Source organism: Lepidochelys olivacea (genome assembly GCF_965140295.1).
Source record: "Lepidochelys olivacea isolate rLepOli2 genome assembly, chromosome: 11".
NCBI classification, from domain to species: Eukaryota; Metazoa; Chordata; order Testudines; family Cheloniidae; genus Lepidochelys; species Lepidochelys olivacea.
Window position 1 is genome coordinate 36,851,615 of NC_140421.1, and position 27,201 is coordinate 36,878,815.

Sequence of the window (27,201 nt, forward strand, 5' to 3'; positions counted from 1 at the left end):
CAAAAAAGGGACCTGTGATTCATTAGTGCCCTCTGGTGCAGTTCTGATGGTGGTAATAACTGTGGAAGCTGCAGAGAGTCCAGGCCTGCCTATAAGCCTTTACCATGTCATCTAACCCCACTGTTAGACAACACACTAATAACAATGCCTGAGTCCCACTTAATACAACATCTTTAACCACTACCCCCACCAGTAGAGCTGCATTAGTGAATTATAGATCTCACTTTTGCTAGGGAAGACAAGGCCAGGAGTAGACATACTGCACCATAAAACACATCTCTGAGCACAGTAGATACAAGATCTGTGTGGCAGTCAATATTGTTCCATCTGAGCAAAATAATCATTCACAAATGACCTCAGGGGCCAATCCCTCCACAAGACAGCAGCTTTTCTTCACCCATAATCTACAGGATTTGGAACCTGCATCCGTCCCTTCCTCTGCAGCCCTCCCAAACAGTCCCTTCAACAAGAACTGTCAGAGGAAACTACGCAAAGTTAACTTTTCAATTTCCTGTGTTGTGTCCCTCACCCACAGATTTTACTGCAAAATGCCTTGATATGGTCCCTGTTAGTTTAAAGAAAGTCAACCTGGATATTGTATCCCAATTACTGGTAGCTGTGTCAGATATGATTTTGAAGTTGTCTCCTTGATGTAGGCTACACATCCTTAACAGACATTTTCAAGTGTCATGTCTTTTATGGACCTTACAAAATGTCAACATAAGAAGCCAGAATTACTTGAGGAAACACTGGCTATTTTAGGAAGTTAATTACTGTTTTAAAAAGTTCTCTTTTCTTGCCAAAATAGCTTTTTTGAGAAAGATAAACACAATGTGCTATTTGAAGACATAATGCTGTAGTGTAACAATTTCTGTAGCGTAAGATATTAGACCAGTCAAGAGAAAAGCATTCAGAACCCATTCACTAGTCAGTCTTTCCCATTTGTGGGATGAAACTGTTCTTATAGGACAGCCAGTATCTTGTGTACAGAGTACAAAATCTTTGATTGCTATACCCAAACTTCTCTCTCTGCAAAACATTTATAGACTAAATGAGACAAACCATAATTTGCTGCACACACATAACTATTAGTTATACATGGACGTACTACATAAACAGATAGACAATCAAAAACAGAAGTATTTCAAAATGAAATACTTCTAGTTCGAGCGTTAAGAATATGTCTCACAACTGGGAATATTGATTTTCCTAACCTTTTAAAAATCAATTAAATAGCTATACCAAATAGTAAAAAAAATTAATCTTTGTTACTAAATGCTAAATCTCAATTAAAATGTCATTTTCATTTAAAACCATATTAAAATATAAACTTACTGCTTTCCCAGTTTAACCATATAGCTCAGTTAAAAGTGAATGTAAAAATAAAACCTCATTTACAAATATCTCAGTAGCAACGGTATAAAGAAAGCTTACATTAAGATTGCTAATTAAGTCCATTTGCTAGAACTGAGAAATCTTAAGTAATCACTGAAGGAGAATTAAGGACAGGTTTCTTCTTTACTGATGAACAAAAACAGTGACCTCCAGAGGAGGAGAAAAATTACACTGAGTTTAAAATGCTGTGCCACAAATGACAGCACTTAAGAGGGGAAATACCTTATTCTTGTTCCATTCATTCCCTGCCTCTTCTCTGATCAAAGATTGCTATATGCTCAGGAATTATAGAGTGTTAGTCTATTTTATTTTAAACACAAGTTATTTACAGTGTCTGTTATCTTCCAAAAACATTTTCAAATTATATTTGAAACTTTTTGATAGTAAGTAAATCATCACTAGCAGAAGATGATGAATATTCTAGTTGCGGGTGAATCCATTTGTGAGAAGTGTATTCAATCAGTACTACATAAACACATGTGGCTTTCACTGTAGCTATTTGTATTTTCAGATGTCACTTCTTCACACAGCAAAGTAGTATTTCTTCCAGTTGTGGAACAGGACTGCGAGATTGGTTATTTGTTTACAGTTTAAAGTTAGTACCTTCTAGACGATAGCACAGGAAATCACTTGTCATTTAGTTTCCTGTCTAGTACAAAATTGTAATTCATACATACTATTTCTTTTTAAGTTTATTAAATCCTGATGTACAAAAGCCTCCTCTACTGGAGAAAAGATAAATCCACAACTCTGAAGAAAAAAAATCTCTTTTGTCCTTGAAGAGTAACTATATATGAGATCTGGACGATGTATACAGTATTTCTAACATTTACATACTGAATGGTCATTTCTTCATTGTAATATCCAATACATAATTTCCAAAATTGGATAAAAATTCAGTGATTCATACAAATAAGGTTCAAGTCCTTAAGGATGCACGAGCCTTGTCAAGTATTTCCTTTCTGATCTTTGGGTAGTTTGGGTGTGCTTTTAGGACCTGTTAAAGGCAAACAATACACACAGTTTAAAACCAGTTATAAAGCATGCTAAAATGAACAAGTACTGTCATCAGATATTTCCATCATCATTTTGAGCTTCATTTTAAGCCTTCTAATAAATCAGTAACAGTTTGATGATTTTGTTTATAAATACATAAGATATTTCATCACAGCAGATGTACAATGGTCATAAATAGCTGTATCATAAAGACAATCTTGTCCCTTCCATCCACCACATGGACTTGGGGGAAACTGCAGGGAGAAACTAGCCAGTGACTCAGGCCATTAGGAGCACCTGCAGAAGCAGCCAAACAGGGACCATCAGACATTCAGAGAACTTTCTAATTTTGACTGGACTTTCTTTGCTCTGTGCTGATTGGCTGTTTGCTCCAACCCTCTCTCTCTCTCTGCCTTCTAATAGGTTAGGTCTGCTCAGGAGCTGGAAGGTGTAATTTCCAGTTTGAGAAAACATACCTGTGCTGGCTCTGATCGAGCTAACATGCTAAAAATAGAAGCATGGCTGTAGCAGTACACGTTAGCCACCCAAGTATGTACCTACTGTCTTGGACAGGATTGTTGTTTGGGCATCTAGCGCATCCCAGTGCTCTCCACATACTTCATCTCAGCTTCATTCCACAACAGCCCCTTTCCCTGTTCTCCACTGCACTGTCCCCCTCACATCCTTGCCTTTAATATCCCCCTCCCTTCACTTTTCTTTCCATTTAGCTCATCACTTCCTAAGTAACCTCCTCCCCCCCACCCCTGCAATAACAAAAACAAAAAACATGGCTTTAACATGAGCTTTGCAGACATTATTCACTTGGCTTCTCTGTTATATTCCTTTTCTGAGTCCTGTGTGTGTCTCGACAGTTTAACTCCTTGGGCTATGGACTGTCTGCTAATCTGTTCAGTGCCTAGCACAATAAGGCCCCATTCTTGCTTGATGCTTAGGCATGACCATTATAAACATAATTAATAACAGATGATTATAAAGATAGTATTTAACTGCACTAATATTCAAATATACATTTTTTCTCATAACCTCCAACCTCATCCATTTCATCCCTCAGATTTAGAATGTTTGAGTCAGCCACAGTTAGAACAGTTAAATAGAACTGTTAATAAATGTTAATTTACACCAAATTTCAAAAGGTTGTTGTGGTCATATAAAATTTATTTTACAGAGACACTACTGAAAAGTTACTCTTCTACTAGCCTTTCATGTGACATGAACATTGGAATTCTGCTCTCAAATTTCATTAACTTGATTTACATCATATAGAACTGTACCACGTTGCAACCACAGGGCAGCAGAGGATACTTTGCCTTGGCTCTGATATACAGTGGGAGACAGCCTAAGTTCCCTCTAAGCTGCGCAATCACGCAGCAGCCTGTTAAGCACTGAGCAGGCACTCAGGGCTGCGGTGGAGAGAGATTACTCTCCCCCTCCCCCAACCCAGCCAAACCCTGGACCTGCTGCAGCTGGGGGAGATCATAGAATCATAGAATATCAGGGTTGGAAGGGACCTCAGGAGGTCATCTAGTCCAACCCCCTGCTCAAAGCAGGACCAATCCCCAATTTTTGCCCCAGATCCCTAAATGGCCCCCTCAAGGATTGAACTCACAACCCTGGGTTTAGCAGGCCAACGCTCAAACCACTGAGCTATCCCTCCTGTGCCCCAACCCAGCCTGGCCTGGCCCGGACCTGCCATGGCTTGGGGAGAGGCGCCCCTCCCCCAGCCCCAGCATGGACCTGACATGACCATGGGTGAGGCGCACCTCCCCCGCAGCCCAAGTACTGCTGCAAGGCAAGAGAGCTGCAGAAAGTCCTCCCTGCCATCACAGCCCCAGGGCAGCCCGCACCCCAAACCCATGATCCCGGCCCCACTCAGAGCCCACACTCCCAGCCGGAGTCCTCCAGCCCCAGCACCCCAACTCTCTGCCCTAGCCCCGAGCCCCAGCCCAGAGCCCACACCCCCAGCTGGAGTTCTCACCCCTCTGCCCCCAGCCCTGGGCCCCCTCCCACACTCGGAATCCCTCGACCTATGAATTTTGTCATGTTCATCAATATGGAGGTGATGTGGGTCACACATCATCTCCATGTTGGTGTACATAACAAAATTCATTCCACACATGGTGGGAAAAATTAGAGGGAACACTGGAGACAGCTACTTTCTCAGTTATTCCTTGATGATCTGAGGAATTTAGGAAAAAACAGGTTGAACTAAACCAAGTAACCTGAACGTCTACCAACTTTATGAAATTAAACAATTTCCGAAGCTAAATGCTACATAATTTGTAATTCCTGAATCTGAAAAATACAAAAATAACTCAGTACCTAAAAGGAAGTTATAGTAGTGCAAACAGTTAAAATATGAATTAAAAGCCTACCTTATGACAAATATCAATTGCTTCTACGTATCTCTTTCCTTTCAAGTAATTAAATGCCAGCTTGTATCCTGTAAGCAGTGCAAATACCCATGACATATTATGCTTAAAATTAAACAAAGAATAAAACATCACATTCAAGTTGAAAATATTCCAATGGTCAAGTTTACTTAAAAGAAAAAAGTTGGAATAACTGTTTGCTAAGTGGTCTCCAAAACACCCCTCTGAAACAGGCAAGTTAGGTAGAGCTCTAAAATGAGTTTTGAAGGCATTTTAAAATTAAATAACTTATCACCAGATATATTTACACACAGGAACAAAGATTTACATTCTAAAGAATATATAGTGGTAACCCATATTAAATTAAGTTGTCATGTCATCCTTCATGACCTCTCACACTGGGCTATGAATCACTATTTTGATAGAAACTACCCTTTTGATAGTTTAGTTACATTAGGTGAGGACACAAAACTAAATAAAAAGATACAACAAGAATGGAAAACTTGTTTAGCTGACTATTTTCTTGGTGGAACTCACTTCTCCCTCAATCAACATATTTGGACTGTGCCCCTTGCAGCAAATATCAGAGGCAGTTAACATTTGTTTCTGGGGCACCAGGATTTGGCCACATCTCTTCTGTACTCACCTCAAATTCTCTACCAACAGTACAGAGAGATGGTTCTATGGCTCTTGAGAGCATCTTTGTATTTTACCTACCCCATTTTGTCAGCTATAACATGATGGGGGAGTAGAAAGCCAACAGAAAGGACCTTGATGAGTTGGCCTTGTTGGGGATATAGATATTTGAAAATTCTTGTCCCCCAAGAAAAAGAACATGGGGAATATTCTGCATACTGCTGCCTCAAAGAAAGCTTTAAAAGTCTGGCCTGCATGGGCTAAGACAGGAAAGCTGAAATGCTATTCTGTTTGTATCTCTGCAGTCAGAGAAGCTAGTAAAAGGACACAAGGAATAGCCAATATCCATAATGACATGGGGACTAATCTGATATTTGCAGGAAAAGAGGCACAGCCCAAATATCTCAGTTTGGGGAAGAGGTCAGAGCCCAGAAATAAAAAGTCTATGATGAGTAATTTCCAACAGAGAGCCATAAGGAAGTCTATAGTTCTGAACAGTCTCTATAAAGCTATCCTACATAAGCAAATGGACAATAAAATGACCAATGTGTAAGGCTACACTTCAGTCACGGGTATTTTTAGTAAAAGTCATGGACAGGTCATGGGCAATAAACAAAAATTTATGGCCATGTGACCTGTCCAGGACTTTTAGTAAAAATACCGGTGACTAAATCTTGGGAGGTGCGCACCAGGGAGCCGCTGCTGGGAGGCTGCTCTGGCCGCCCAGGGGAGCTGAACAGCTGCTGCTCTGGCTGCCCCCCAAACAGAGGCAAATGCAGCAGGCTGCGGCGCCGCTCCAGCAGTGGCAAGTGTGGCTCTCCCTGGGGCCACCTGCTTGGGTGATGCTGGGGTCAGCCACACTGGCCACTGCAGAAGTCACGAAAAGTCTCAAAATCCAAGACAGACACTGAGCCCTACCAATGTTTACAAGGTTTACATTCAAGCTGAAGTTTCTACCGTTTTTTCTAGCATTAACTCTACTGCATGAGGATTGTAACCCTAGTATTTGTGTACACAATGAAAAATAGAGCCATACAACAATTATTTTCAATTGACCATGATTCTACTGTATGCAAAATTATATCTACTTTAGGTTTTTTAAGACACTGTGGTATAGTATCTAGATGCCAAATGACTTAAGTTTGCATGTTTGCTCCACACGCCCCCCAAAATGTTTCAAGAAAGTTGATGGGCAAGTTCTGTGCTGGCCTCATTGAAATCAACATTTCTCTTGGGCCTTGGTCTGTTGAGGCAGCTTCTTCAAAACATAGTTATTTGAGTATCTTTATGACACCATCCAGACACTCCATAGGCCAGCCCCTCAGTGTGAAACCCGTAGATATAATTCACTGTTCTCCACTTTCTCCTCCTAGGAAAAGATCTTCAAGAAAGATTAGCTCAGAAGCCTTGGCGAAGGCCAGTTACCATTTGATCATTCTTGTTCATTACGAGCATGCAAAATGAACACTTCAGTAATCTCGTTCTCTTTATGGAAAGATGTTCCCAGCTTCCTATCTGCCTCCTTTTCCTATTTTGTTTCCTTTCCAACCTTTAGACCCTTAAAAGCTTTTCTTGGTGCACTCTGACCTTCCTTATTTTCTGTAGACAAGTACACCTAGGAACTTTTAGGTAACTGCCTAAACCTGTAGATTATTGTGTTTTAAGTTGATAACAAATGTAGTTCCTTTACAGACACTGTAGTTCCTCTCTAATATACAGTTCACTTAAAAAAATGTGTGAACCTGAGACAAGGAGATTTAGGAACTGCACCTACAGAAGTAAATGATGCAGCAATTTATTGTATACAAGGTAGAGCTGTACATTATGAAAACTGTTTTCTATGCAATCTAGAATACCATTATCATTCCACATCCTTTAAAAAAAGTACAAGAGAAGCCTGTAAGAGGGTGCATTGTAAACAGTGTTCATTTTTTTGAGATGCCATCAACACAGTCCAAAAGCGGGAACTGAACTTTGGAAACCACCATCCTGTGAGTGTGGAGGTAGGTTTTATTTCAATAAAAAGTCTGCCTCCTGTGTACAGTTTTTGTACATTCTTCTGTATAGAATGGTCTAAAAGTAGGAGACCAAACACATATTCCAATAGTTGAATTCACTGACTGACTGTCTTAAGTGGAACTTTAAAAATATCCCGAATAGTTTTTAATTGGTTACCAATCTTGAGTTGGAGATAAGAATTTTTAATTTACATAGTTTAAAAATGATATGCATATATCTGATCAAAATTAAATAGTAAGAACAAAGTCACAAAGCTGAGCCACTAATTCATACATAAGTAGCATAATGCATATTCAAAATGAATACTATATTTATAGGCAATATGCAAGTTGCATATAGAAACAGTGAACCATAATGGGTTCCAAAAATCGAAGCTTGTGGGAAGTCCACTAGAAGAAAAGGTTACTTACCTTGTGCAGGGCCACATCTCAAAAAAACTACCGACCACTGCATAGGGTGAGTAACAACTTCTAACAGTGTCTCTTTGCTTGCTCTGCTTGAGGTGATTCCTGAGCAGTATACCCAAAGGGAAGAGGGAATTTCAGAATTGAGTCCATGACTGAAGACAGTACAGAATTACCAAGCTCAGCATCAGATCTGACCGTGTAGATCAAGACATAGTGTTTAGTGAAAGTATGCACTGAGGCCCATGTAGCAGCTCTGCATACATCAGAATGTAGGCAACTTCCGAAATTTTATTCAAGAACAATCTGGTAGTGTGTGCGATTACCCTTTTTGGGAGGGGAAGGGGGATCATCAGCTGCATAGCATGTAACACACCCAGAGATCCTCCTTGAAAAAGTCTCTGTGTAGAGATCAGGGACCCCATGGATCTCTCTGCTGTGAACACTGTCTAGGTGATTTCCGAAACTGCTTGCTTCTATCTGATAAAAGGCCCATCTAACACCTAATGTATTAAAGGTCTCACGCTGAGATTTACTTGGTTTTGTGAAAAATACAGGTAAATAAATGCACTGGTTAAGATGAAAATCTGACAACGCTTTAGGTAAGAATTTAGGGTGAGGCCATAAAGAGAACCTGTCTTTGAAAAACACTGTAAATGGGAGTGGGAAGGGGTGGGGGTCTGCCATCTCGGCTACAATTTCCCCACCCTGCAGGCGAACTTGATAGCTACTAGAAAGACCACCTTCATAGATAAGTGAAGCAAGGAGTAGCTTGCCACGGGTTCAAATGGAAATCTGATGAAGTATTTAAGTACCAGGTTGAGATTCCCAAGTAGGAATAGGATCTTTAACCTGGAGGTAGTGGTTCCCTAAATCCTTAATAAATCTTGAGGACCTAAAGTAAGCAAATATGAAAAACCTTTCTAGCGGGGGATGAAATGCGGATATCGTGGCCAGATGAACCTTAATAGAGCTAACTGATAACCCTGGTGTCTTCAGGCTCAGCAGGTAAAATAAGATGTCTGAAAACAAAGAGTATTCAGGTACAACACAGTGATACCAGTCTGAAGTAATTTGAGCTGACTTTCTAAGGTTTAGTAATAGCCATCGTACTCCTGTTGAGCAGTGGATTCTAATCCTGTGAACCATCTCAGAGAAGGAGGACTTATAGGTTGGGGTGAAGCACAAAACCTGCACCTTGGAACAGGAGATGAGGGATGATCGGAAGCTTGAATGCCAGTTGGACACGCAGATGAAGCAGGTAAGGCTACCAAACACGCAGATGAAGCAGGTCGGTACTATAAAGATAACTAACTATCTTTGTCCTGTCTGATCTTGTTCCTCACTCTCAGTATTAGCAATGTTGGAGAGAATGTGTAGAAGATGACCTTTGTCCAGGGAAGCAGAAAGGCATGTTCCAAAGAGTGGCAACTTAGGCCTCCTCTTGAGCAGAACAGGAGACACTTATTGCTGAATGTTGCAAATAGGTCCACCAATGGATGTCCCCACTGTTCAAATATCCTGTGAAGAACTTGAGTCTCCAATTCCCATTCGGAATCTTGAGAGAAGTGCCTGCTGGTAAGAAGATAAATGGCTGAGATCGGATTCTGATGGGCTGTACCATAAGTTCCACAACTTTATAGCTTCAGTGCACAGGGAGGGGTATCTTGCTTTTCCTGTTTGTTGATACAGAACATGCAAGCAACACTGTCATGATCCTGATTGAGTTGCCCCTGGTGAGGGGTAGGAACTGAAGGCAAGTGTTCCTGACTGCTCTGAGTTCCCACAGGTTGATAGGGAGACCAGATTCCTGAGATGACCATCTGCTCTGCGTTGTGAGAATACTGAGGATGCTACCCATGCTAGCAATGAGGAGTCAGTTGTCACAGTTATTGTTGGAAACGGGGAGACACGCGGATAGATACTGAGTTGATTCTTCCACCAGTCTAGAGAGCTCTTCACCTTGAGGGAAACTGTGACCTGTTTGTCCAAGCTGTCTCTGGTCAAGGAATAGGTCCTTTAGGACCAGCACTGAAAGCAGTGGAGGCATAATCTTTCATCCTCGGTTACAATGGCGCAAGCTGCCATATGACCTCAGACCTATAAATAGTTCCTTACTGGGGCTTCCTTGAATAGACCAGATGTGCCGAAATTATGAATCTGTCCATGGGAAGGAAAGCCCTGGGCCCCATGAATTGTAATTACCTGTACTGGAGCTAACAGATTTTTTTGTTTTTGTTTTTAAAACATTTAGTTGGAATCCAATTCCTGAAAGAGAGCAAGAGCTGTCTGAGTGGAGGTCAGCACTCTTTCCTAAGATTGGCCCTTGAGTAGCCAGTCATCGAGATACTGGAAGAATACAGTTGCTTCTCGCTGAAGATAAGCAGTTACTACCACTAGAATCTTTGAAAATACCCTGGGACCAAACAGAAGTAATCAGTACTGAAAATGCTCTTGGCCCACGGTAAAATATAGGTATTTCCTGTGAGTGGGGTGAGTCACTATATGGAAATAGGTGTCCTGTAAGTTGAGGACCCAAACATACTTTCATGCCTTTAGAAAAGAATTACAGCTGCCAGAGACACAGTCCTGAACTTTTGAGACTTTACAAATACGTTCAGTTGTCTTAGATTTAAGATAAGTCTCCATCCTCCGTCCTTCTTTGGCGCAAGAAAATACTTTGAGTAAAACCTTTTCCCCCATGTGAAGGGACAGGATTGCCTCCATAGCTCCTAAATGAAGCATTGAGTGCACTTCTTGACTCAGGGCTTGTCTACACTGCCTCCCAAATCGGCGGTGTGTGATCAATGCAATGGCATCAATTTAGTGGGTCTGGTGAAGATGCGATAAGTTGATGGGAGAGTGCTCTTCCATCAACTTTAGTACTTCACCTCCCCCAAGGGCAGAAGCTAAGTTGGTGGGAGATTTTTTCACACCCCTGAGTGACATAACTTACATTGACTTAAGTGGCAGTGTAGACCAGGTCTCAGTATAGTCTCATGAGAGGAATGGAATAAGAGGGAAGATGCGAGGGATACAAAGTGGATGGTATAGCCTGATGTTATGACCTGTATGACCCATGTGTTTGTTGTAATACACCACCAAATCAGTTGCAAAAGGAAAAAGTCTCCAAAATTGGGGAAATGAGCAAAAGGTTGCATCTTGTAAACTAGAGGCAAGGGAGGAATCAAACCCTCAACTATCCTGTCAAAATTGTTATTTCAGTGATAGCTATTTGCTGAAGGAGGATTATTAGCTCTCTCTCTCTGGAATTTTTGTCTCTTCCTCCCAGGTTTAGTGGTTCTATGAAAGGTAGTGAATTAGGTAAGTTATGCTCTCTGGGCAATTTGAGACACACAAAATCTCCTCTTGTTCACAGGGGTGTATTTACCCAGAAAGTTCAACATGGCCCTGGAGTCCTTCAGTGCATGCAAGGACTCATCCATGGCCCCCCAAGAAGAGCTTCCAACCATCAAATGGGAGGTCTTCAACAGTACTCTGAACCTCCCACAGGAACCTTGAGAGAGCTGGAGCCAGGATGCCTTATGCATAACAACCTCTATGGAGATGGATCTAGTGATGATGTCTGCAACACCTAAGGCTGCTTAAAGAGAGGTTCTGGCTAATAACTGACGCTCTGTGATGATAGTGTGAAAGTGTTCTCTGTGCTTCTGTGAAATATGTTCAATAAAGGCTGTAAATTTATTGTATTTCATGAAGTTGTACTTGGCCATGATCCCCTGACAGTTTATGATCTGAAATTGGAGGGTCACAGATGAGCAAGACTTTCAGCCAAAAAAGTTTAACCTCTTCTGATTTTTATCGTCGGGGTGAACCCTGAATAATGCTGCTTACCCTGCTCATTTACAGCACACCACCAGGAAATTAGGCAAGGAGTGGACAAACAAAAATTCAGAGTCCCTGGGAGAAACATAATATTTCTTATCTGCCCGTTTACAAGTTGGTGAGATAGGAGCAGGCTTTTGCTACATAGTCTTCGTTGGATCCAGGAGCGCTTCATTAATGGGTAGCACCAACCTGGGTGGATGTTGCTGACTGCAGAATGTCCAGTAGCTAGAGTTGCAAGTCTTTGATCTCCCCAAGAGGTATCTGAAAGTGGCAGCCACCTCCTCCACAAGACGTGGAATTGACAGAAATTAGCAGCCATTGATGGTGGCAGAGGCATGACCACCTCGTCTAGAGATGAGGATGAAATATGATTTTGCGGGGTGACCCCTTTATCTGTCCTAACCTCCTGTTCTTCAAACATCTCGTGCTGCGGGGTTGGTAGAGGGGACTGTGCAAACCTAGCTTCTTGGTGTAATGGAGCTGGAGATCTGGTAAATTGCTGCCAATACAAAGCCCAAGAACCCTGATATGGCCAGTGGTGGGAGCCCATACAGGACAGGGGGTGGCACCCAGGGCTGATCCCACTATCCCGGTCATGGACAAAGATCCTTGTTGAAGTACGGGTTCCTGTATGGATGTGGAGGGGAACACTGAACTGATATAGAAGAGACTGACTGAATCGCTCCTTCATCCTCCTCAATGTCCTCCAGTGATGGGGCCCCAGTAGAAAAAAGCAGAGTGACTTGCAGTATCGGGAAGGAATGGTAATCTGGAGATCGGGGTATCAGTACCAAGAGTCAATTGGTACCCATAAATAGTGGGTATTCTGGCTCGTCTAAGACTGACTAGGTCTCTGGAGTAGCTGAATTCCTGCAGCACTGAGTGGGTCGGTACCAGTGCAGCAGTTGAGCTAGACTGTGTCAGTGCCAAGGCAGAAAGTGCTTGGTGCTTCAATTTGCCCAGTACTGACGGTGATGAGAGAGAAGATGCTGATGGTAAGTGTGATGTAGACAGTGTAATTCTAAAGGAGTGTATATATCCTAGGCATCCCTGTCCTTTATAGATGGGACCTGGGGCCTGCTGAATCTGTGCTTCTCCAAAGCACTCTTGGATCTCCCAGACTTGCTGGTATGGGAGGAAGGAAGTCTTTCGCCTCCACAGTACCAAGCTGAGAGGTTGAGGCCTCCGACACAGTGGACTAGCATGAGATTGGGGCCTTTTGGGAGCCAGCTCCTTGTGATGAGCTCTTCTCTGGAGCTTTCCTTGAGTCCTCCAAAGTCTTCCCCTTCCTAGGGGAGACCTGGGCCTAAGTCAAAGGGTGCTGGATCCATCCAGAGACAGATGTATAGGGATAAGGTCTACTGACCTCACTCAGAAGCAGGTCTAAGGGAGTGCTCCATCATCAGAAGTCTCAATTTGGTTTCCTGGTTCTTCTGTGCTCTAAATTTGAGAGCTAGGCAAAAGTTACACTTTTGGGAGAGATGAGACTCTCCCAAGCAACAGACACACTTAACCAATAGTGTAGACCTGCCCTAAGTTGATCTAACTTACATCACTTAGGGGTGTGAAAAAGACCACCCCCAACGAGCACTGCAAGTTACAGCGACCTAAGCACTGACCACACTGGCACTACGTCGGCGGAAGATGCTCTCCCGCCAACTTAGCTTCTGCCTCTCGCAGAGGTGGAGTAATTATGCCGATGGGAGAGTGCTCTCCCATTGGCATAGAACGTCTTCACCAGACACGCTACAGTGGCATAACACTTCTAGTGTAGACCAGCTCTTAGAGTGGCCATCGCTGACTGAGATAGCCTACTAACAAGAGAGGCAATTTGAAATGTTATGAGCCAGGCACACTCAGCCAGACTGATAGGGCTCCCCAGAAAAATAGGAGAAAAAAGGAGAGGAAAAAAGATCAGTCTTCTCTAGTATCTAAGTAATTCTATACTAAAATAACTAACATTAACTAAGAACACTAAACTAACAGAACAGCTGTAGAACACACAGAGGTACGCACAAGGCAGACACGATCGAGCTCTGTCTCACACTGAAAAATTAAGAGAAGGAACTGAAGGTGGTTCATCCACAAGCCCTATATACCCTCAATGTGCAGCATAAAGTTGTATAGAGTGCATGCGCAGGCTGAACAGACACTTCTAATAGAAAATCTCCAATCAAGGGCTCAAGAGGCGTATGCACTCCTGGAGAGGAGCACTTAGAGGAACACTACTTGAAGAACAGGAGCTGTAAATTGCTGAGAGTCTTGTCAAAGTACCAACTCAAACAGCTATATCTTGCCATGAAGGCTCTCTCATATGTTGTAATGTAGATCTCTAAACAGCTGAATTTTCACAGGAAGACAATCGGAGAAGATATTTTACTTATAGAGAAAATTAAATGCAGTCTTACCAATAAAGAGTCATTGTTTCTGTTCTTTTGTATTACCACAGGATAAAAATGTAGATTGTGTAAACATACCTATTGTTGGATTTGTTTGGTTTCCGTACTTCCAGGCCATCTCATAATTTACTGCTGCGTCTTTATATGCTTGCTCCTTTTCCATTATGTATCCCATATATTCATAGGCTTTGCAACAGGACTACAAAATATAAATGTTGACTACATGTATTTCAAAACTTTATTTAGAGAAACATATGCAGTACTGACAATCAAATAATATGAATATACGCAGTTTGGAAAGCGTATACAATTACATGATGTTACTAATTTCTGTGACAAAACATTCTGGATTAAAGTCCGGACAAGACAAATCCCATTTGTGTAATTCTGTGCAAGATCCTCAACCAAAGTAAGAGGCTGAGAAAAAGAGTTGCTCAACGGGGCGGGGGGGAAGGTGAGTAGGTTAAGAGGAAAAGAAGGAAGTGCTCTACGTAAAAGGATAAATGGACACAAATCAGACGTCAAGAATTATAACATTCAAAAACCAGTCGGAGAACATTTCAATCTCTTTGGTCACTCGATTACAGACCTAAAAGTGGCAATTCTTCAACAAAAAAAACTTCAAAAACAGACTAACGAGACTGTTGAATTGGAATTAATTTGCAAACTGAATACAATTAACTTAGGCTTGAATAAAGACCGGGAGTGGATGTGTCATTACACAAAGTAAAACTCTTTCCCCATGTTTATTTCCCCCCGTACTGTTCCTCACACATTCTTGTCAACTGCTGGAAATGGCCCACCTTGATTATCACTACAAAAGGTTTTTTCCCCCCTACTCTCCTGCTGGTAATAGCTCACCTTACCTGATCACTCTCGTTACAGTGTGTATGGTAACACCCATTGTTTCATGTTCTCTGTGTATATAAATCTCCCCACTGTATTTTCCACTGCATGCATCCGATGAAGTGAGCTGTAGCTCAAGAAAGCTTATGCTCAAATAAATTTTAGTCTCTAAGGTGCCACAAGTACTCCTATTTTTGCGGATACAGACTAACATGACTGCTACTCTGAAATCTTACATTGTCCTAGTGGCTCTTGCTGGAAGCATTTTTCTGATTAGAACTGCCTGAATGTATTAGGTCCAGAGGGCCAGGATTAGGTATATGGCCCCCAATAGCATTGAGTGAAACATCTTCCCAGTGACAGTTATTATGCCTGTCACCACTCAGCAGTGCAAAGCATTTTAGGGACACACTCTTCTGGGGCAGTTAGTTGGCTTTCCCATTGGGTGAAGCACTGGCTACCACAATAGGGCCAGACAACATGCAGAAGGAGTACAAGATGATCAGAGTTTGCAGGAGAGAAGGAACCCCACGCCCCATGCTGAGATAACCAAAGTTTGGCTACTTAAAAGAAATATTCATAGTCTAAGAAAACAGCTTTCAAATAAAAATTGATACATTTTACTAACAAATTATAAACATTAAATATTTTCAATAAAAGCTAATTTTATTATTCTTAGTCTCCTAAAAATGTTTATTACCATGTATGCTTATCAAAAGCTGTGCTTTAAAGTAAAAACTGGAAGGGATTCCATGACTTGATGGTTTTGTAAATGATGCTCCATGTAACTCGCAAGTTGCTTATCAGTTTGCAATACCATGAAACAAAGCTAAGAATGAACCCACATAAAAGTAAATAGCTAATGAAAAATAACTTTTCTAGCAGCATGATCGGTCAATCTGATTATTTTCTTATTAGTTGTTGCGGGCTTTATTTGCATAAAAGACATTTTATAAAATTCACCACTGCCACCCAAAACGGGCTTCCCCAAGACCAGTGGGAGTGAGTATAAAGTGAATCCCATCAACCTTCATCTTCTTCAGTCCAATGGAACACTGGTGAAAGGACAGTCACAGCCTGCTTTCCTAACAAGTATTCACCATATTAGCCAGACATGCAATCCTTACCATTAGCTGCCTAATCATGATGGTGCCTACCAAGAACAAGTGCCTATCCAGTTTCTATACACAAATCTATTTAAAACAGTTTAGTAATGTAACTGTATTTCAATCTATATTGTGTGTGCACGCACGCACACACACCCCTCTGTATCTAGAACATCCACACACTCTATATGAAAAGAACATTAAGGTTGCAAAATCAAGCACCCAAAAGCTAGGAAATGGCAGAAATGAGATTGTCTGCGCAACTTTAATTCAGTCCCCTTGTGTATTTGCCTGATAATACAGCCCTTGATTACATACTATTTTTCACAGGACCCCACCTCATTCAGTGCACAGCATAGACTGCTCTAGGGATGAATCAGGATTGTGTAGTTAAGGAAGCTGTTGGCTGTAGGGCAATTTCATTTGTTGCAGAGTTCATATATGATGCTAGGCAAGTCATTTAAATGAAACTCTTCACAGGTGGTCATTAATTGCGTGTTCCTCATTTTCTGGGTGCCTGACTCGAGACCCGTGGTCTGATTTACAGAAGTGGTATTCCCACACAGCTGCAACGGAAGTCAATGTAAGCTGTGCTTTGAACACATCTACCTACCTACCTAGGTGGGCCAACTTCTTGGCCCAAGGGCCACATCTCGTTGAGGAAATTGCATGCAGGGCCATGAATGTACGGCTGGGGCAGGGGGTTGGGGCAAATGAGTGGTGTGGGGTGTATAAGGGGGCTCAGGGAAGGGGGCTGGGTGCAGGAGGGAGTGCGGGAGGGGGCACAGGGAAGGGGGCTGGGGTGCAGGTGGGGTAAGGCAGAGGGTTGGACACTGTAGGCAGGTGCAGCTGGGGACTCAGGGCAGGGAATTGGGGTGCGGGGTGCAGGAGGGGTTCAGGGTGCAGGCTCCAGCCCGGCACCGCTTACCTGGGGCAGCTCCGGGGTAGCAGTGATGTGCATTGGAGCCAGGCAGGCTCCCTGCCTGTCTGCCCTGGCCCCGCCCTGCTCCTGGAAGGGGCCGGCACCACATTCCTGCTGCCCCTGGGGGAGTGGGAGCAGAGTGCTCCACGCACTGCCCTCACCTGTGGATACCTCTCCCAAAGCTCCCATTGACACGGTTCCTGCAGTTCCCCCCCAACCACTCCCCATTTTCACTGGCTCTCAGGCCTAATCTCCTCTCACTGCCCAGGCTCCTCATTCACCTCAGTGTTCCCCCACTCCTTGTCACAGTCTCTTCTCAGAAAGTGCCACTGTCTCCCAGGCTCATCATCCAACCTCAGTCCCCCTTTACCCTCCCTGGGCTCCCAGTCCTACCTTCCACTCCAACACTCATTTCCAGTTTCTCCCTCACCAGGCTTTGTCCCAATCTCCTCCCTGACAACCACCCAAAGTCAGTCACTTGTCCCCTCTACATTTGAATCAAGCAGTTTCTTCCTCCAGACTGTGTGGGTCCACCACGGGGACCATTGAAAGCACAGGACAGATTGGCCCCCTGTTCTGAGTTCAGTTTCCAGACTACCCACAATGCTTACATCGGCAATTGCAGGGAAAGTCCTGATCAGTACTTGTTGGAGCAAGCATAGTGCAGATGGAATCTTTGGGGAAGATATCTCAGCCTTGGTCTACACTAGGAGTTGAAGTCGAATTTAGCAGCGTTAAATCGATTTAACCCTGCACCCGTCCACACGACGAAGCCCTTTTTTTCCAACTTAAAGGGCTCTTAAAATCGATTTCCTTACTCCACCTCCAAAAAGGAGATTAGCGCTGAAATCGGCCTTACCGGGTCGAATTTGGGGTACTGTGGACACAATTAGATGGTATTGGCCTCTGGGAGCTATCCCAGAGTGTTCCATTGTGACCGCTGTGGACAGCACTCTCCACTCAGATGCACTGGCCAGGTAGACAAGAAAAGGCCCACGAACTTTTGAATTTCAATTTCCTGTTTGGCCAGCGTGGCAAGCTGCAGGTGAGTGCAGAGCTCATCAGCAGAGGTGACCATGATGGAGTCCCAGAATCGCAAAAGAGCTCCAGCATGGATTGAATGGAAGGTATGGGATCCGATCGCTGTATGGGGAGAGGAATCCGTGCTATCAGAACTAGGTTCCAGTTTTCAAAATGCCAAAACATGTCAAAATCTCCCAAGGCATGAAGGACAGAGGCCATAACAGGGACCCGAAGCAGTGCCGTGTGAAACTTAAGGAGCTGAGGCAAGCCTACCAGAAAACCAGAGAGGCAAACGGCTGCTCTGGGTCAGAGCCCAAAACATGCCGCTTCTATGATGAGCTGCATGCCATTTTAGGGGTTCAGCCACCACTACCCCAGCCGCGTTGTCTCCATCTCCATTGAAGGAGTCAAAAACAACACAGAAGCGGGTTTTGGGGACGAGGAAGAGGATGATGATGAGGCTGTAGATAGCTCACAGCAAGCATGTGGAGAAACCGGTTTTCCCGACAGCCAGGAACTGTTTCTCACCTTGGACCTGGAGCCAGTACCCCCTGAACCCACCCAAGGCTGCCTCCCGGACCCGCCAGGCACAGACGGGACCTCTGGTGAGTGTACCTTTTAAAATACTATACATGGTTTAAAAGCAAGCATGTTTAATGATTAATTTGCCCTGGCATTCACGGCTCTCCTGGATGTACTCCCAAAGCCTTTGCAAAAGGTTTCTGGGGAGGGCAGCCTTATTCCGTCCACCATGGTAGGACACTTTACCACTCCAGGCCAGTAACATGTACTCGGGAATCATTGCAGAACAAAGCATTGCAGTGTATGTTTGTTGGCGTTCAAACATCCGTTCTTTATCTCTCTGTATTATCTTCAGGAGAGTGATATCATTCATGGTCACCTGGTTGAAATAGGGTGCTTTTCTTCAGGGGACATTCAGAGGTGCCCGTTCCTGCTGCGCTGTTTGCCTGTGGCTGAACAGAAATGTTCCCTGCTGTTAGCCACGGGGAGGGGGGACGGATGAGGGGCTAGCCACGCGGTGGGGGGGGGGGGGGCAAAATGTGACCTTGGAACGAAAGCACATGTGCTATGTATGTAATGTTAACAGCAAGGTTTACTGTGAAAGAGTGTACCCATTGTTCTATAAAATGTTTTTTAAATACCACTGTCCCTTTTTTTTCCCTCCACCAGCTGCCTGTGTTTCAAGGATCACAGGATCTTCTCCTTCCCAGAGGCTAGCAAAGATCAGAAGGCGAAAAAAAATGCACTCGCAATGAAATGTTCTCTGAGCTCATGCTGTCCTCCCACACTGACAGAGCACAGACGAATGGAGGCAGACAATGTCAGAGTACAGGAAAGCACAAAATGACCGGGAGGAGAGGTGGCGGGCTGAAAAGAGGGCTGAAGCTGAAAGGTGGCAGCAGGGTGATGAGACAACACAGGATTCAATGCTGAGGCTGCTGGAGGATCAAACTAATATGCTCCAGCATATGGTTGAGCTGCAGAAAAGGCAGAAGCACAGACCACCGTTACAGCCCCTGTGTAACCAACTGCCCTCCTCCCCAAGTTCCATAGCCTCCTTACCCAGACGCCCAAGAACACAGTGGGGGGGGCTTCCGGCTACCCAGCCACTCCACCCCAGAGGACTGCCCAATCAACAGAAGGCTGGAATTCAATAAGTTTTAAACTTTTAAAGTGCCATGTGGCCTTGTCCTTCCCTCCTCCACCACCCCTTCTGGTGCTTCTCTCCTCCACCACGCCTCCTGGGCTACCTTGGTAGTTATCTCCCTATTTGTGTGATGAATTAATAAAGAATGCATGAATGTGAATCAACAATGACTTTATTGCCTCTGCAAGCGGTGATCAAAGGGAGGAGGGGAGGGTGATTAGCTTACAAGGAAGTAGAGTGAACCAAAGGGCAGGGGGTTTCATCAAGGAGAAACAAACAGAACTTTCACACCGTAGCCTGGCCAGTCATGAAACTTCAAAGCTTCTCTGATGCATACCGTGCCCTCCTGTGCTCTTCTAACCTGATGTCTGGCTGTGCGTAACCAGCGGCCAGGTGATTTGCCTCAACCTCCCTCCCCACTATAAACGTCTCCCCCTTACTCACAGATATTGTGGATCGCACAGCAAGCAGTAATAACAGTGGGAATATTGGTTTCGCTGAAGTCTAACCGAGTCAGTAAACTGCGCCAGTGTGCTTTTAAAGGTCCAAATGCACATTCTACCACCATTCTGCACTTGCTCAGCCTGTAGTTGAACAGCTCCTGACTACTGACCAGGCTGCCTGTGTACGACTTCATGAGCCATGGCATTAAGGGGTAGGCTGGGTCCCCAAGGATAACTATAGGCATTTCAACATCCCCAACAGTTATTTTCTGGTCTGGGAATAAAGTCCCTTCCTGCAGCTTTTGAAACAGACCAGAGCTCCTGAAGATGCAAGCATCATGTACCTTTCCTGGCCATCCCACGTTGATGTTGGTGAAACGTCCCTTGTGATCCACCAGTGCTTGCAGCACAATTGAAAAGTACCCCTTGCTGTTTATGTACTCGCCGGCTTGGTGCTCTGGTGCCAAGATAGGGATATGGATTCCGTCTATAGCCCCACCACAGTTAGGGAATCCCACTGCAGCAAAGCCATCCACTATGACCTGCACATTTCCCAGGGTCACTACCCTTCATATCAGCAGATCTTTGATTGCGTTGGCTACTTGCATCACAGCAGCTCCCACAGTAGATTTTCCCACTCCAAATTGATTCCCGCCTGACCGGTAGTTGTCTGGCGTTGCAAACTTCCACAGAGCTATCGCCACTCGCTTCTCAACTGTGAGGGCTGCTCTCATCTTGGTATTCTTGTGCCACAGGGCAGGGGAAAGCAAATCACAAAGTTCCATGAAAGTGCCCATACGCATGCAAAAGTTTCACAGCCACTGGGAATCGTCCCAGACCTGTAACACTATGCGGTCCCACCAGTCTGTGCTTGTTTCCTGAACCCAGAACCGGCGTTCCACCACATGAACCTGCCCCATTAGCACCATGATGTCCGCATTGCCAGGGCCCATGCTTTGAGGGAAGTCTGTCTCCATGTCCGCATCACTCTTGTCACCGCGCTGACGTCGCCTACTCACCCAGGTATCACTTTGCCAGGTTCTGGTGCTGCATATACTGCTGGATAATGCGTGTGGTGTTTAATGTGCTCCTAATTGCCAAAATGATGCGAGCGGGCTCCATGCTTGCCAAGGTATGGCAAGTGCACAGAAAAAAGGCGCAGAACGATTGTCTGCCGTTGCTCTGATGGAGGGAGGGGCGACTGACGCCATGGCTTACAGGGTTGGCTTACAGGGAATTAAAAAAATCACCAAAGGGGGTGGCTTTGCGAGAAACAGAATGGCCCCCTCAAGGATAGAACTCAAAACCTCAAGGACAGAACTCAAAACTGGGTTTAGCAGGCCGTTGATTTCACGGAGGGAGGGAGGAGAAAATGAATACAAAACAAATCTGGTCTACTTCTTGTTTTGATCCACTTCATCTATCTTTATAAATCTTGCTGGCAGCAGACTGTGCAGTACAACCGCTAACTATTGTCATCTCTTGGGTGCTCGGCAGAATACGGTGCAGTATGACTGCTGGCCATCATCTTCTGCTGGCTGCAGAAGGGAACTTAAACTTAAAAGGGAAATGACCTGGCTGAGTCACTCTCATGTTTGCCCAGGCACCCCTGACCTCACTGAGGTCAGTTAAAAGAGCACCCTGGCTTAAGTGGACGACAGCTATCAGTCATACTGCACTGTCTGCTGCCAAAAGGCAATAAACTGTTGCTGTGTAGCAATGCAGTACTGTGTCTGCCAGCACCCAGGAGACATACGATGACGGTTAGCTAAGCGGGCTCCATGCTTGCTATGGTATGGCGTCTGCATAGGTAACTCAAGAAAAAAGGCACAAAACAATTGTCTGCCCTTGCTTTCATGGAGGGCGGGAAGGGGGGCCTGACTATATGTATCCAGAACCACCCGTGACAATGTTTTAGCCCCATCAGGCACTGGGATTTCTACCCAGAATTCAAATGGGCGGCGGAGACTGCAGGAACTGTGGGATAGCTACCCACAGTGCAACGCTCCGGAAGTTGATGGTTGCCTCAGTACTGTGGACACTCTCCGCCGACTACATGCACTTCGAGCATTTGTGTGGGGGGACACACAATTGACTATAAAACCGCTTTCTACAAAACCGACTTCTATAAATTTGACCTAATTTCGTAGTATAGACACACCCTAAGAAACTACAACTGAGCACAGAATCATAGAAATGTAGGGCTATAAGAGACCTCAAGAGGTTATCCAGTCCAACCACCTGTGCTGAGGCAAGATTAAGCATACCTAGACCATCTCCGACAGTTATTTGTCTAACCTGTTCTTTAGCAATGGAGATTCCAGTCTCTCTATATAACCCATTCCAATGCTTAACTATCCTTATTGTTAGAAAGCTTTACTTAATATCTAACATAAATCTCCCTTGAGGCAAATTAAGCCGATTGCTTCTTGTCTTACCCCTCATGGACATGGAGAACTGATTCCCATTCACCTTTAGTCTGACAGTACTGCTGTTCTTGTGTGCTGTTCTCTTTAGAACACTAAGTCTTTCAAGACTATTATGCCCCCCTGTCATAAATATAAAGGGAAGGGTAAACCCCTTTGAAATCCCTCCTGGCCAGGGGAAAGCTCCTCTCACCTGTAAAGGGTTAAGAAGCTAAAGGTAACCTCGCTGGCACCTGACCAAAATGACCAATGAGGAGACAAGATACTTTCAAAAGCTGGGAGGAGGGAGAGGAACAAAGGGTCTGTCTGTAGTCGTTTTGGCCGGGGACAGAACAGGAATGGAGTCTTAGAACTTTTAGTAAGTAATCTAGCTAGGTATGTGTTAGATTATGATTTCTTTAAATGGCTGAGAAAAGAATTGTGCTGAATAGAATAACTATTTCTGTCTGTGTATCTTTTTTGTAACTTAAGGTTTTGCCTAGAGGGGTTCTCTATGTTTTTGAATCTAATTACCCTGTAAGATATATACCATCCTGATTTTACAGGGGGGATTTCTTTATTTCTATTTACTTCTATTTTTTATTAAAAGTCTTCTTGTAAAACACTGAATGCTTTTTCATTGTTCTCAGATCCAAGGGTTTGGGTCTGTGGTCACCTATGCAAATTGGTGAGGCTTTTTATCCAACATTTCCCAGGAAAGGGGGGTGCAAGTGTTGGGAGGATTGTTCATTGTTCTTGAGATCCAAGGGTCTGGGTCTGTAGTCACCTAGGCAAATTGGTGAGGCTTTTTACCAAACCTTGTCCAGGAAGTGGGGTGCAAGGTTTTGGGAAGTATTTTGGGGGGAAGGACGCGTCCAAACAGCTCTTCCCCAGTAACCAGTATTAGTTTGGTGGTGGTAGCGGCCATTCCAAGGATAACGGGGGTAATATTTTGTACCTTGGGGAAGTTTTGACCTAAGCTGGTAAAGATAAGCTTAGGAGGTTTTTCATGCAGGTCCCCACATCTGTACCCTAGAGTTCAGAGTGGGGGAGGAACCGTGACATGGCACCCCACTTCCTGGACAAGGTTTGGTAAAAAGCCTCACCAATTTGCCTAGGTGACTACAGACCCAGACCCTTGGATCTTAAGAACAATGAACAATCCTCCCAACACTTGCACCCCCCTTTCCTGGGAAATGTTGGATAAAAAGCCTCACCAATTTGCATAGGTGACCACAGACCCAAACCCTTGGATCTGAGAACAATGAAAAAGCATTCAGTGTTTTACAAGAAGACTTTTAATAAAAAATAGAAGTAAATAGAAATAAAGAAATCCCCCCTGTAAAATCAGGATGGTATATATCTTACAGGGTAATTAGATTCAAAAACATAGAGAACCCCTCTAGGCAAAACCTTAAGTTACAAAAAAGATACACAGACAGAAATAGTTATTCTATTCAGCACAATTCTTTTCTCAGCCATTTAAAGAAATCATAATCTAACACATACCTAGCTAGATTACTTACTAAAAGTTCTAAGACTCCATTCCTGTTCTGTCCCCGGCCAAAACGACTACAGACAGACCCTTTGTTCCTCTCCCTCCTCCCAGCTTTTGAAAGTATCTTGTCTCCTCATTGGTCATTTTGGTCAGGTGCCAGCGAGGTTACCTTTAGCTTCTTAACCCTTTACAGGTGAGAGGAGCTTTCCCCTGGCCAGGAGGGATTTCAAAGGGGTTTACCCTTCCCTTTATATTTATGACACCCCCCTTAGTCTTCTCTTTTTTAGACTACTATGCCCAACTCTTTCAACCTTCCCTGAAAGGCCACAGTTTTCTAAACCTTTATTTTTGTTGCTTTCCTCTGGACACTCTCCAGTTTGTCCATATCTTTCTGAAACTATGGTGCACAAAACTGGACACAGTACTCCAGCTGAGACTTCACCAGTCCTGAGTAGAGTAGAACAATTACCGCATGTGTCTTACATCTAACACTCCTCCTAAGACGTCACAGAATGACATTTGTCTTCTCTGCAATAACACCACATTGCTGACACTCAAATTTGTGTTCCATCCCAGTTTGCAGTACTGCTGCCTATCCAGTTATTCCCCCATCTTGTATTTATGTATTTGATTTTTCCTTCTTAAGTTTTATACTTTGCACTGGTCTTCACTGAATTTCATCTTATTGATTTCAGACCAATTCTCTAATTTATTAAGCTAGTTTATTTAAATTTTAATACCGTCTTCTAAAGTGTTTGCATCCCCTCAGCAGCAAATTTGTAAATGTTCTCTCTACTTCATCATCAAAGTTGTTGATGAAAATACTTAATAGTTTCGACCTCAGGACAGACTGCTGCCGGTCCCCATTTTGAAAGTCCTCCCAGTCTGACACTGCATCACAGACAACTACTCTGTATGGTTTTTCAGCCAGTGACTCCCCATTTAACAATTTCATTTAGACCATACTTCCCCAGTTTGCTTACAAGACTCATGTGGGAGTGTGTTCAAACCTTACTAAAGTCAAGATATATCATGTCTGCTGCTTCCCCACTATTAACTAGTCCAGTTAACCTATCAAAGAAGGAAATTAGATTGATTTAGCATGATTTGTTCTTGACAAATCAGCGTTGGCCATACTTACCCCTTATTATCCTGTAGCGTGTGTGAACTGCTATTTTTCAAAGGTTTATAAGTAGGCCAAATTTTGGTGGATTTTCATGGGCACAACAAAAGGCACATCCCTGACACAAAGGCCATTCCCCCACCAAATTTCAAGTCTCTGCTCACAGGAATGCTAGTGCTTTTCAAAGAAAGGCTGCTGCCAGGATTATTTAAATGGGCAAAACAATGTATTTTCCCCTAGCCTCATTCCAGAAAAAGGCTAAACTGCTTTGGCTAAAATTTTCCAGAATTTTTTTTTTTAACCTGAGACAAACAACTGCCATGAAAAATTGCAGCCAGAATGGTTAAATAGTTTGGCAAAATTGTAAACAACTGAAAATTGTTTACAATTTTCTAATGGGACGTTTCAGGCAACCTGAATAGGTAGTACTACCAGCCCTGCCTGTAATAAAACTGACAAAATACAGAAAGACAGGAATCTCCATATTAAACATATAAAGCAGAGCATGCTCACAATTAGCAACAATTCTGAAAATAAACAAGCTTTTTGGAAGTCTCATTTTGAATGGTTTATAAAAGATGTATTGCCCTGCCACTAAACTGAGTATTTTCTGTAAAGAAGTTACAGAATTCTACTTAATGTCCTAATTATTCATTTAGCATGCTAACTATTTACACTAGGGACAAGACAAATGCAGATACCTGTATTATATTCAACTTCATCTTAACTATTCAAAACTGTTTTAGATTGAACTTCCTATGTCTAAGAGGAAATGGTTTCAATTTATAACCTGCAAGACCAACCAGAGATCATCTGGAAAACTGGAATACAAAATCATCCATGATTTTTCTTACGAAGAAGTCTGTGGTCTGTAAGTGGTTCTTGAATTGTATTTTTTAAATAAATACATAAAAAAGCCATTGATTCTATGGAAAGCTTCTAGCTTTGGAAACAAAGCTCTCTTTGACTTTGTAACCTAACACAGAATATGGTCTGCGATCTAAACCAAATCTACATGTTTTAAATGGACACAAACCCATGTTGCATGACGAAGTGTTTACATATGCTCTCTCATTCAAAATGTACATACATCGTTCATTTCCGATTGTAAAAAGCAATCCTAAAAACCTGTTCACCAAAATAATGTATTTTGTCAGTCAAATTTGTAACTCAGAATGCTTGTGGAAAATATTATTTCCATAAACATACAGGTGATTTTAAAAAAACCCAAACCAAAAAACTTTAGCAACCATTTTTATCTGCACAGTACAATTCCTGCAGGCCTTCTTCACAGCACATGGATTGGAGGCCAATGTGGGAATGGGCATCTCTTCCTTGTGCTCTAGTGCTGGAGACCTGGAATGCAATCTTTTTGTATCCTTCCAGTTTACTTTCCCCTCCCTTCCATTATTCAGAACCTTATTATCTATCTAAATATTTCAGAGGTACAAAGATGTTTAAAGAAAATAATTTGATATGATCTGTATTTGTCACCTCTAAACAGAGCTGTAACTTAATCAACCCAGCTACTATAGAATCTCAGCAGCAGCACATGACATCTCCCTCCCCACCACACTGGTCCAGGATCTGCTCAAGTTACCTACTGGTTTTCAGAGTGAAAGGCACTAGATTTAGACCAGCCAGTGCTGTTATTGTGACTGTAGGAGAACTAATAGAATCTACAGTGTGGAAGCTGACAATTGGAGCAGGCAGCTAGTTTTAGGTTAGACTGACAGATTGACCTGAACTAAAATGCTCTGTATATATGTTAACTATGTATCTAACAAAGACTGTTAAATTACTAGAAATGAATTATTATGACTAGTGGATTACTTAAATATAAAAACAAATACACAGCCTACTTGAAAGACCACCTCTGACCCAAAGTCATCCTGTCACAACTGTAATCAGAGGAAGCTCTCATGCTTAACCCACTATGCGTAAAAGAGGGAGCCTCTGCTGGCAGCACATTTTTGATTAGAGGAACATTATCAGTTCCAGAACTAAACTAAGCTTCTAAGCACAGCAGGAGATTTGATAGGAGAACGAAACATAAGTTCTACTTTGATGACTCTAGA

General features: G+C 43.2%; 1 protein-coding gene across 5 annotated transcripts in view; it reads right to left on the reverse strand.

Moving 5' to 3' along the window:
* Positions 1–27,201, reverse strand: part of TTC21B (tetratricopeptide repeat domain 21B) — a 104,950-nt gene that overhangs the window by 6,410 nt on the left and 71,339 nt on the right. For 3 of the 5 annotated variants that reach the window (XM_084643169.1, XM_084643168.1, XM_084643171.1), the window contains 3 exons: positions 14,167–14,287; positions 4,785–4,852; positions 1,502–2,392 (listed from right to left, as the gene is read on the reverse strand). In XM_084643169.1, coding sequence (XP_084499295.1) covers positions 2,315–2,392; positions 4,785–4,852; positions 14,167–14,287 — 267 coding nt within the window. In that variant the 3' untranslated portion in view covers positions 1,502–2,314. Of the gene's footprint in view, positions 1–1,500; positions 2,393–4,784; positions 4,853–14,166; positions 14,288–27,201 lie in introns of those variants that run through there. The other 2 variants (XR_014713564.1, XM_084643170.1) reach the window with 2 other exon arrangements.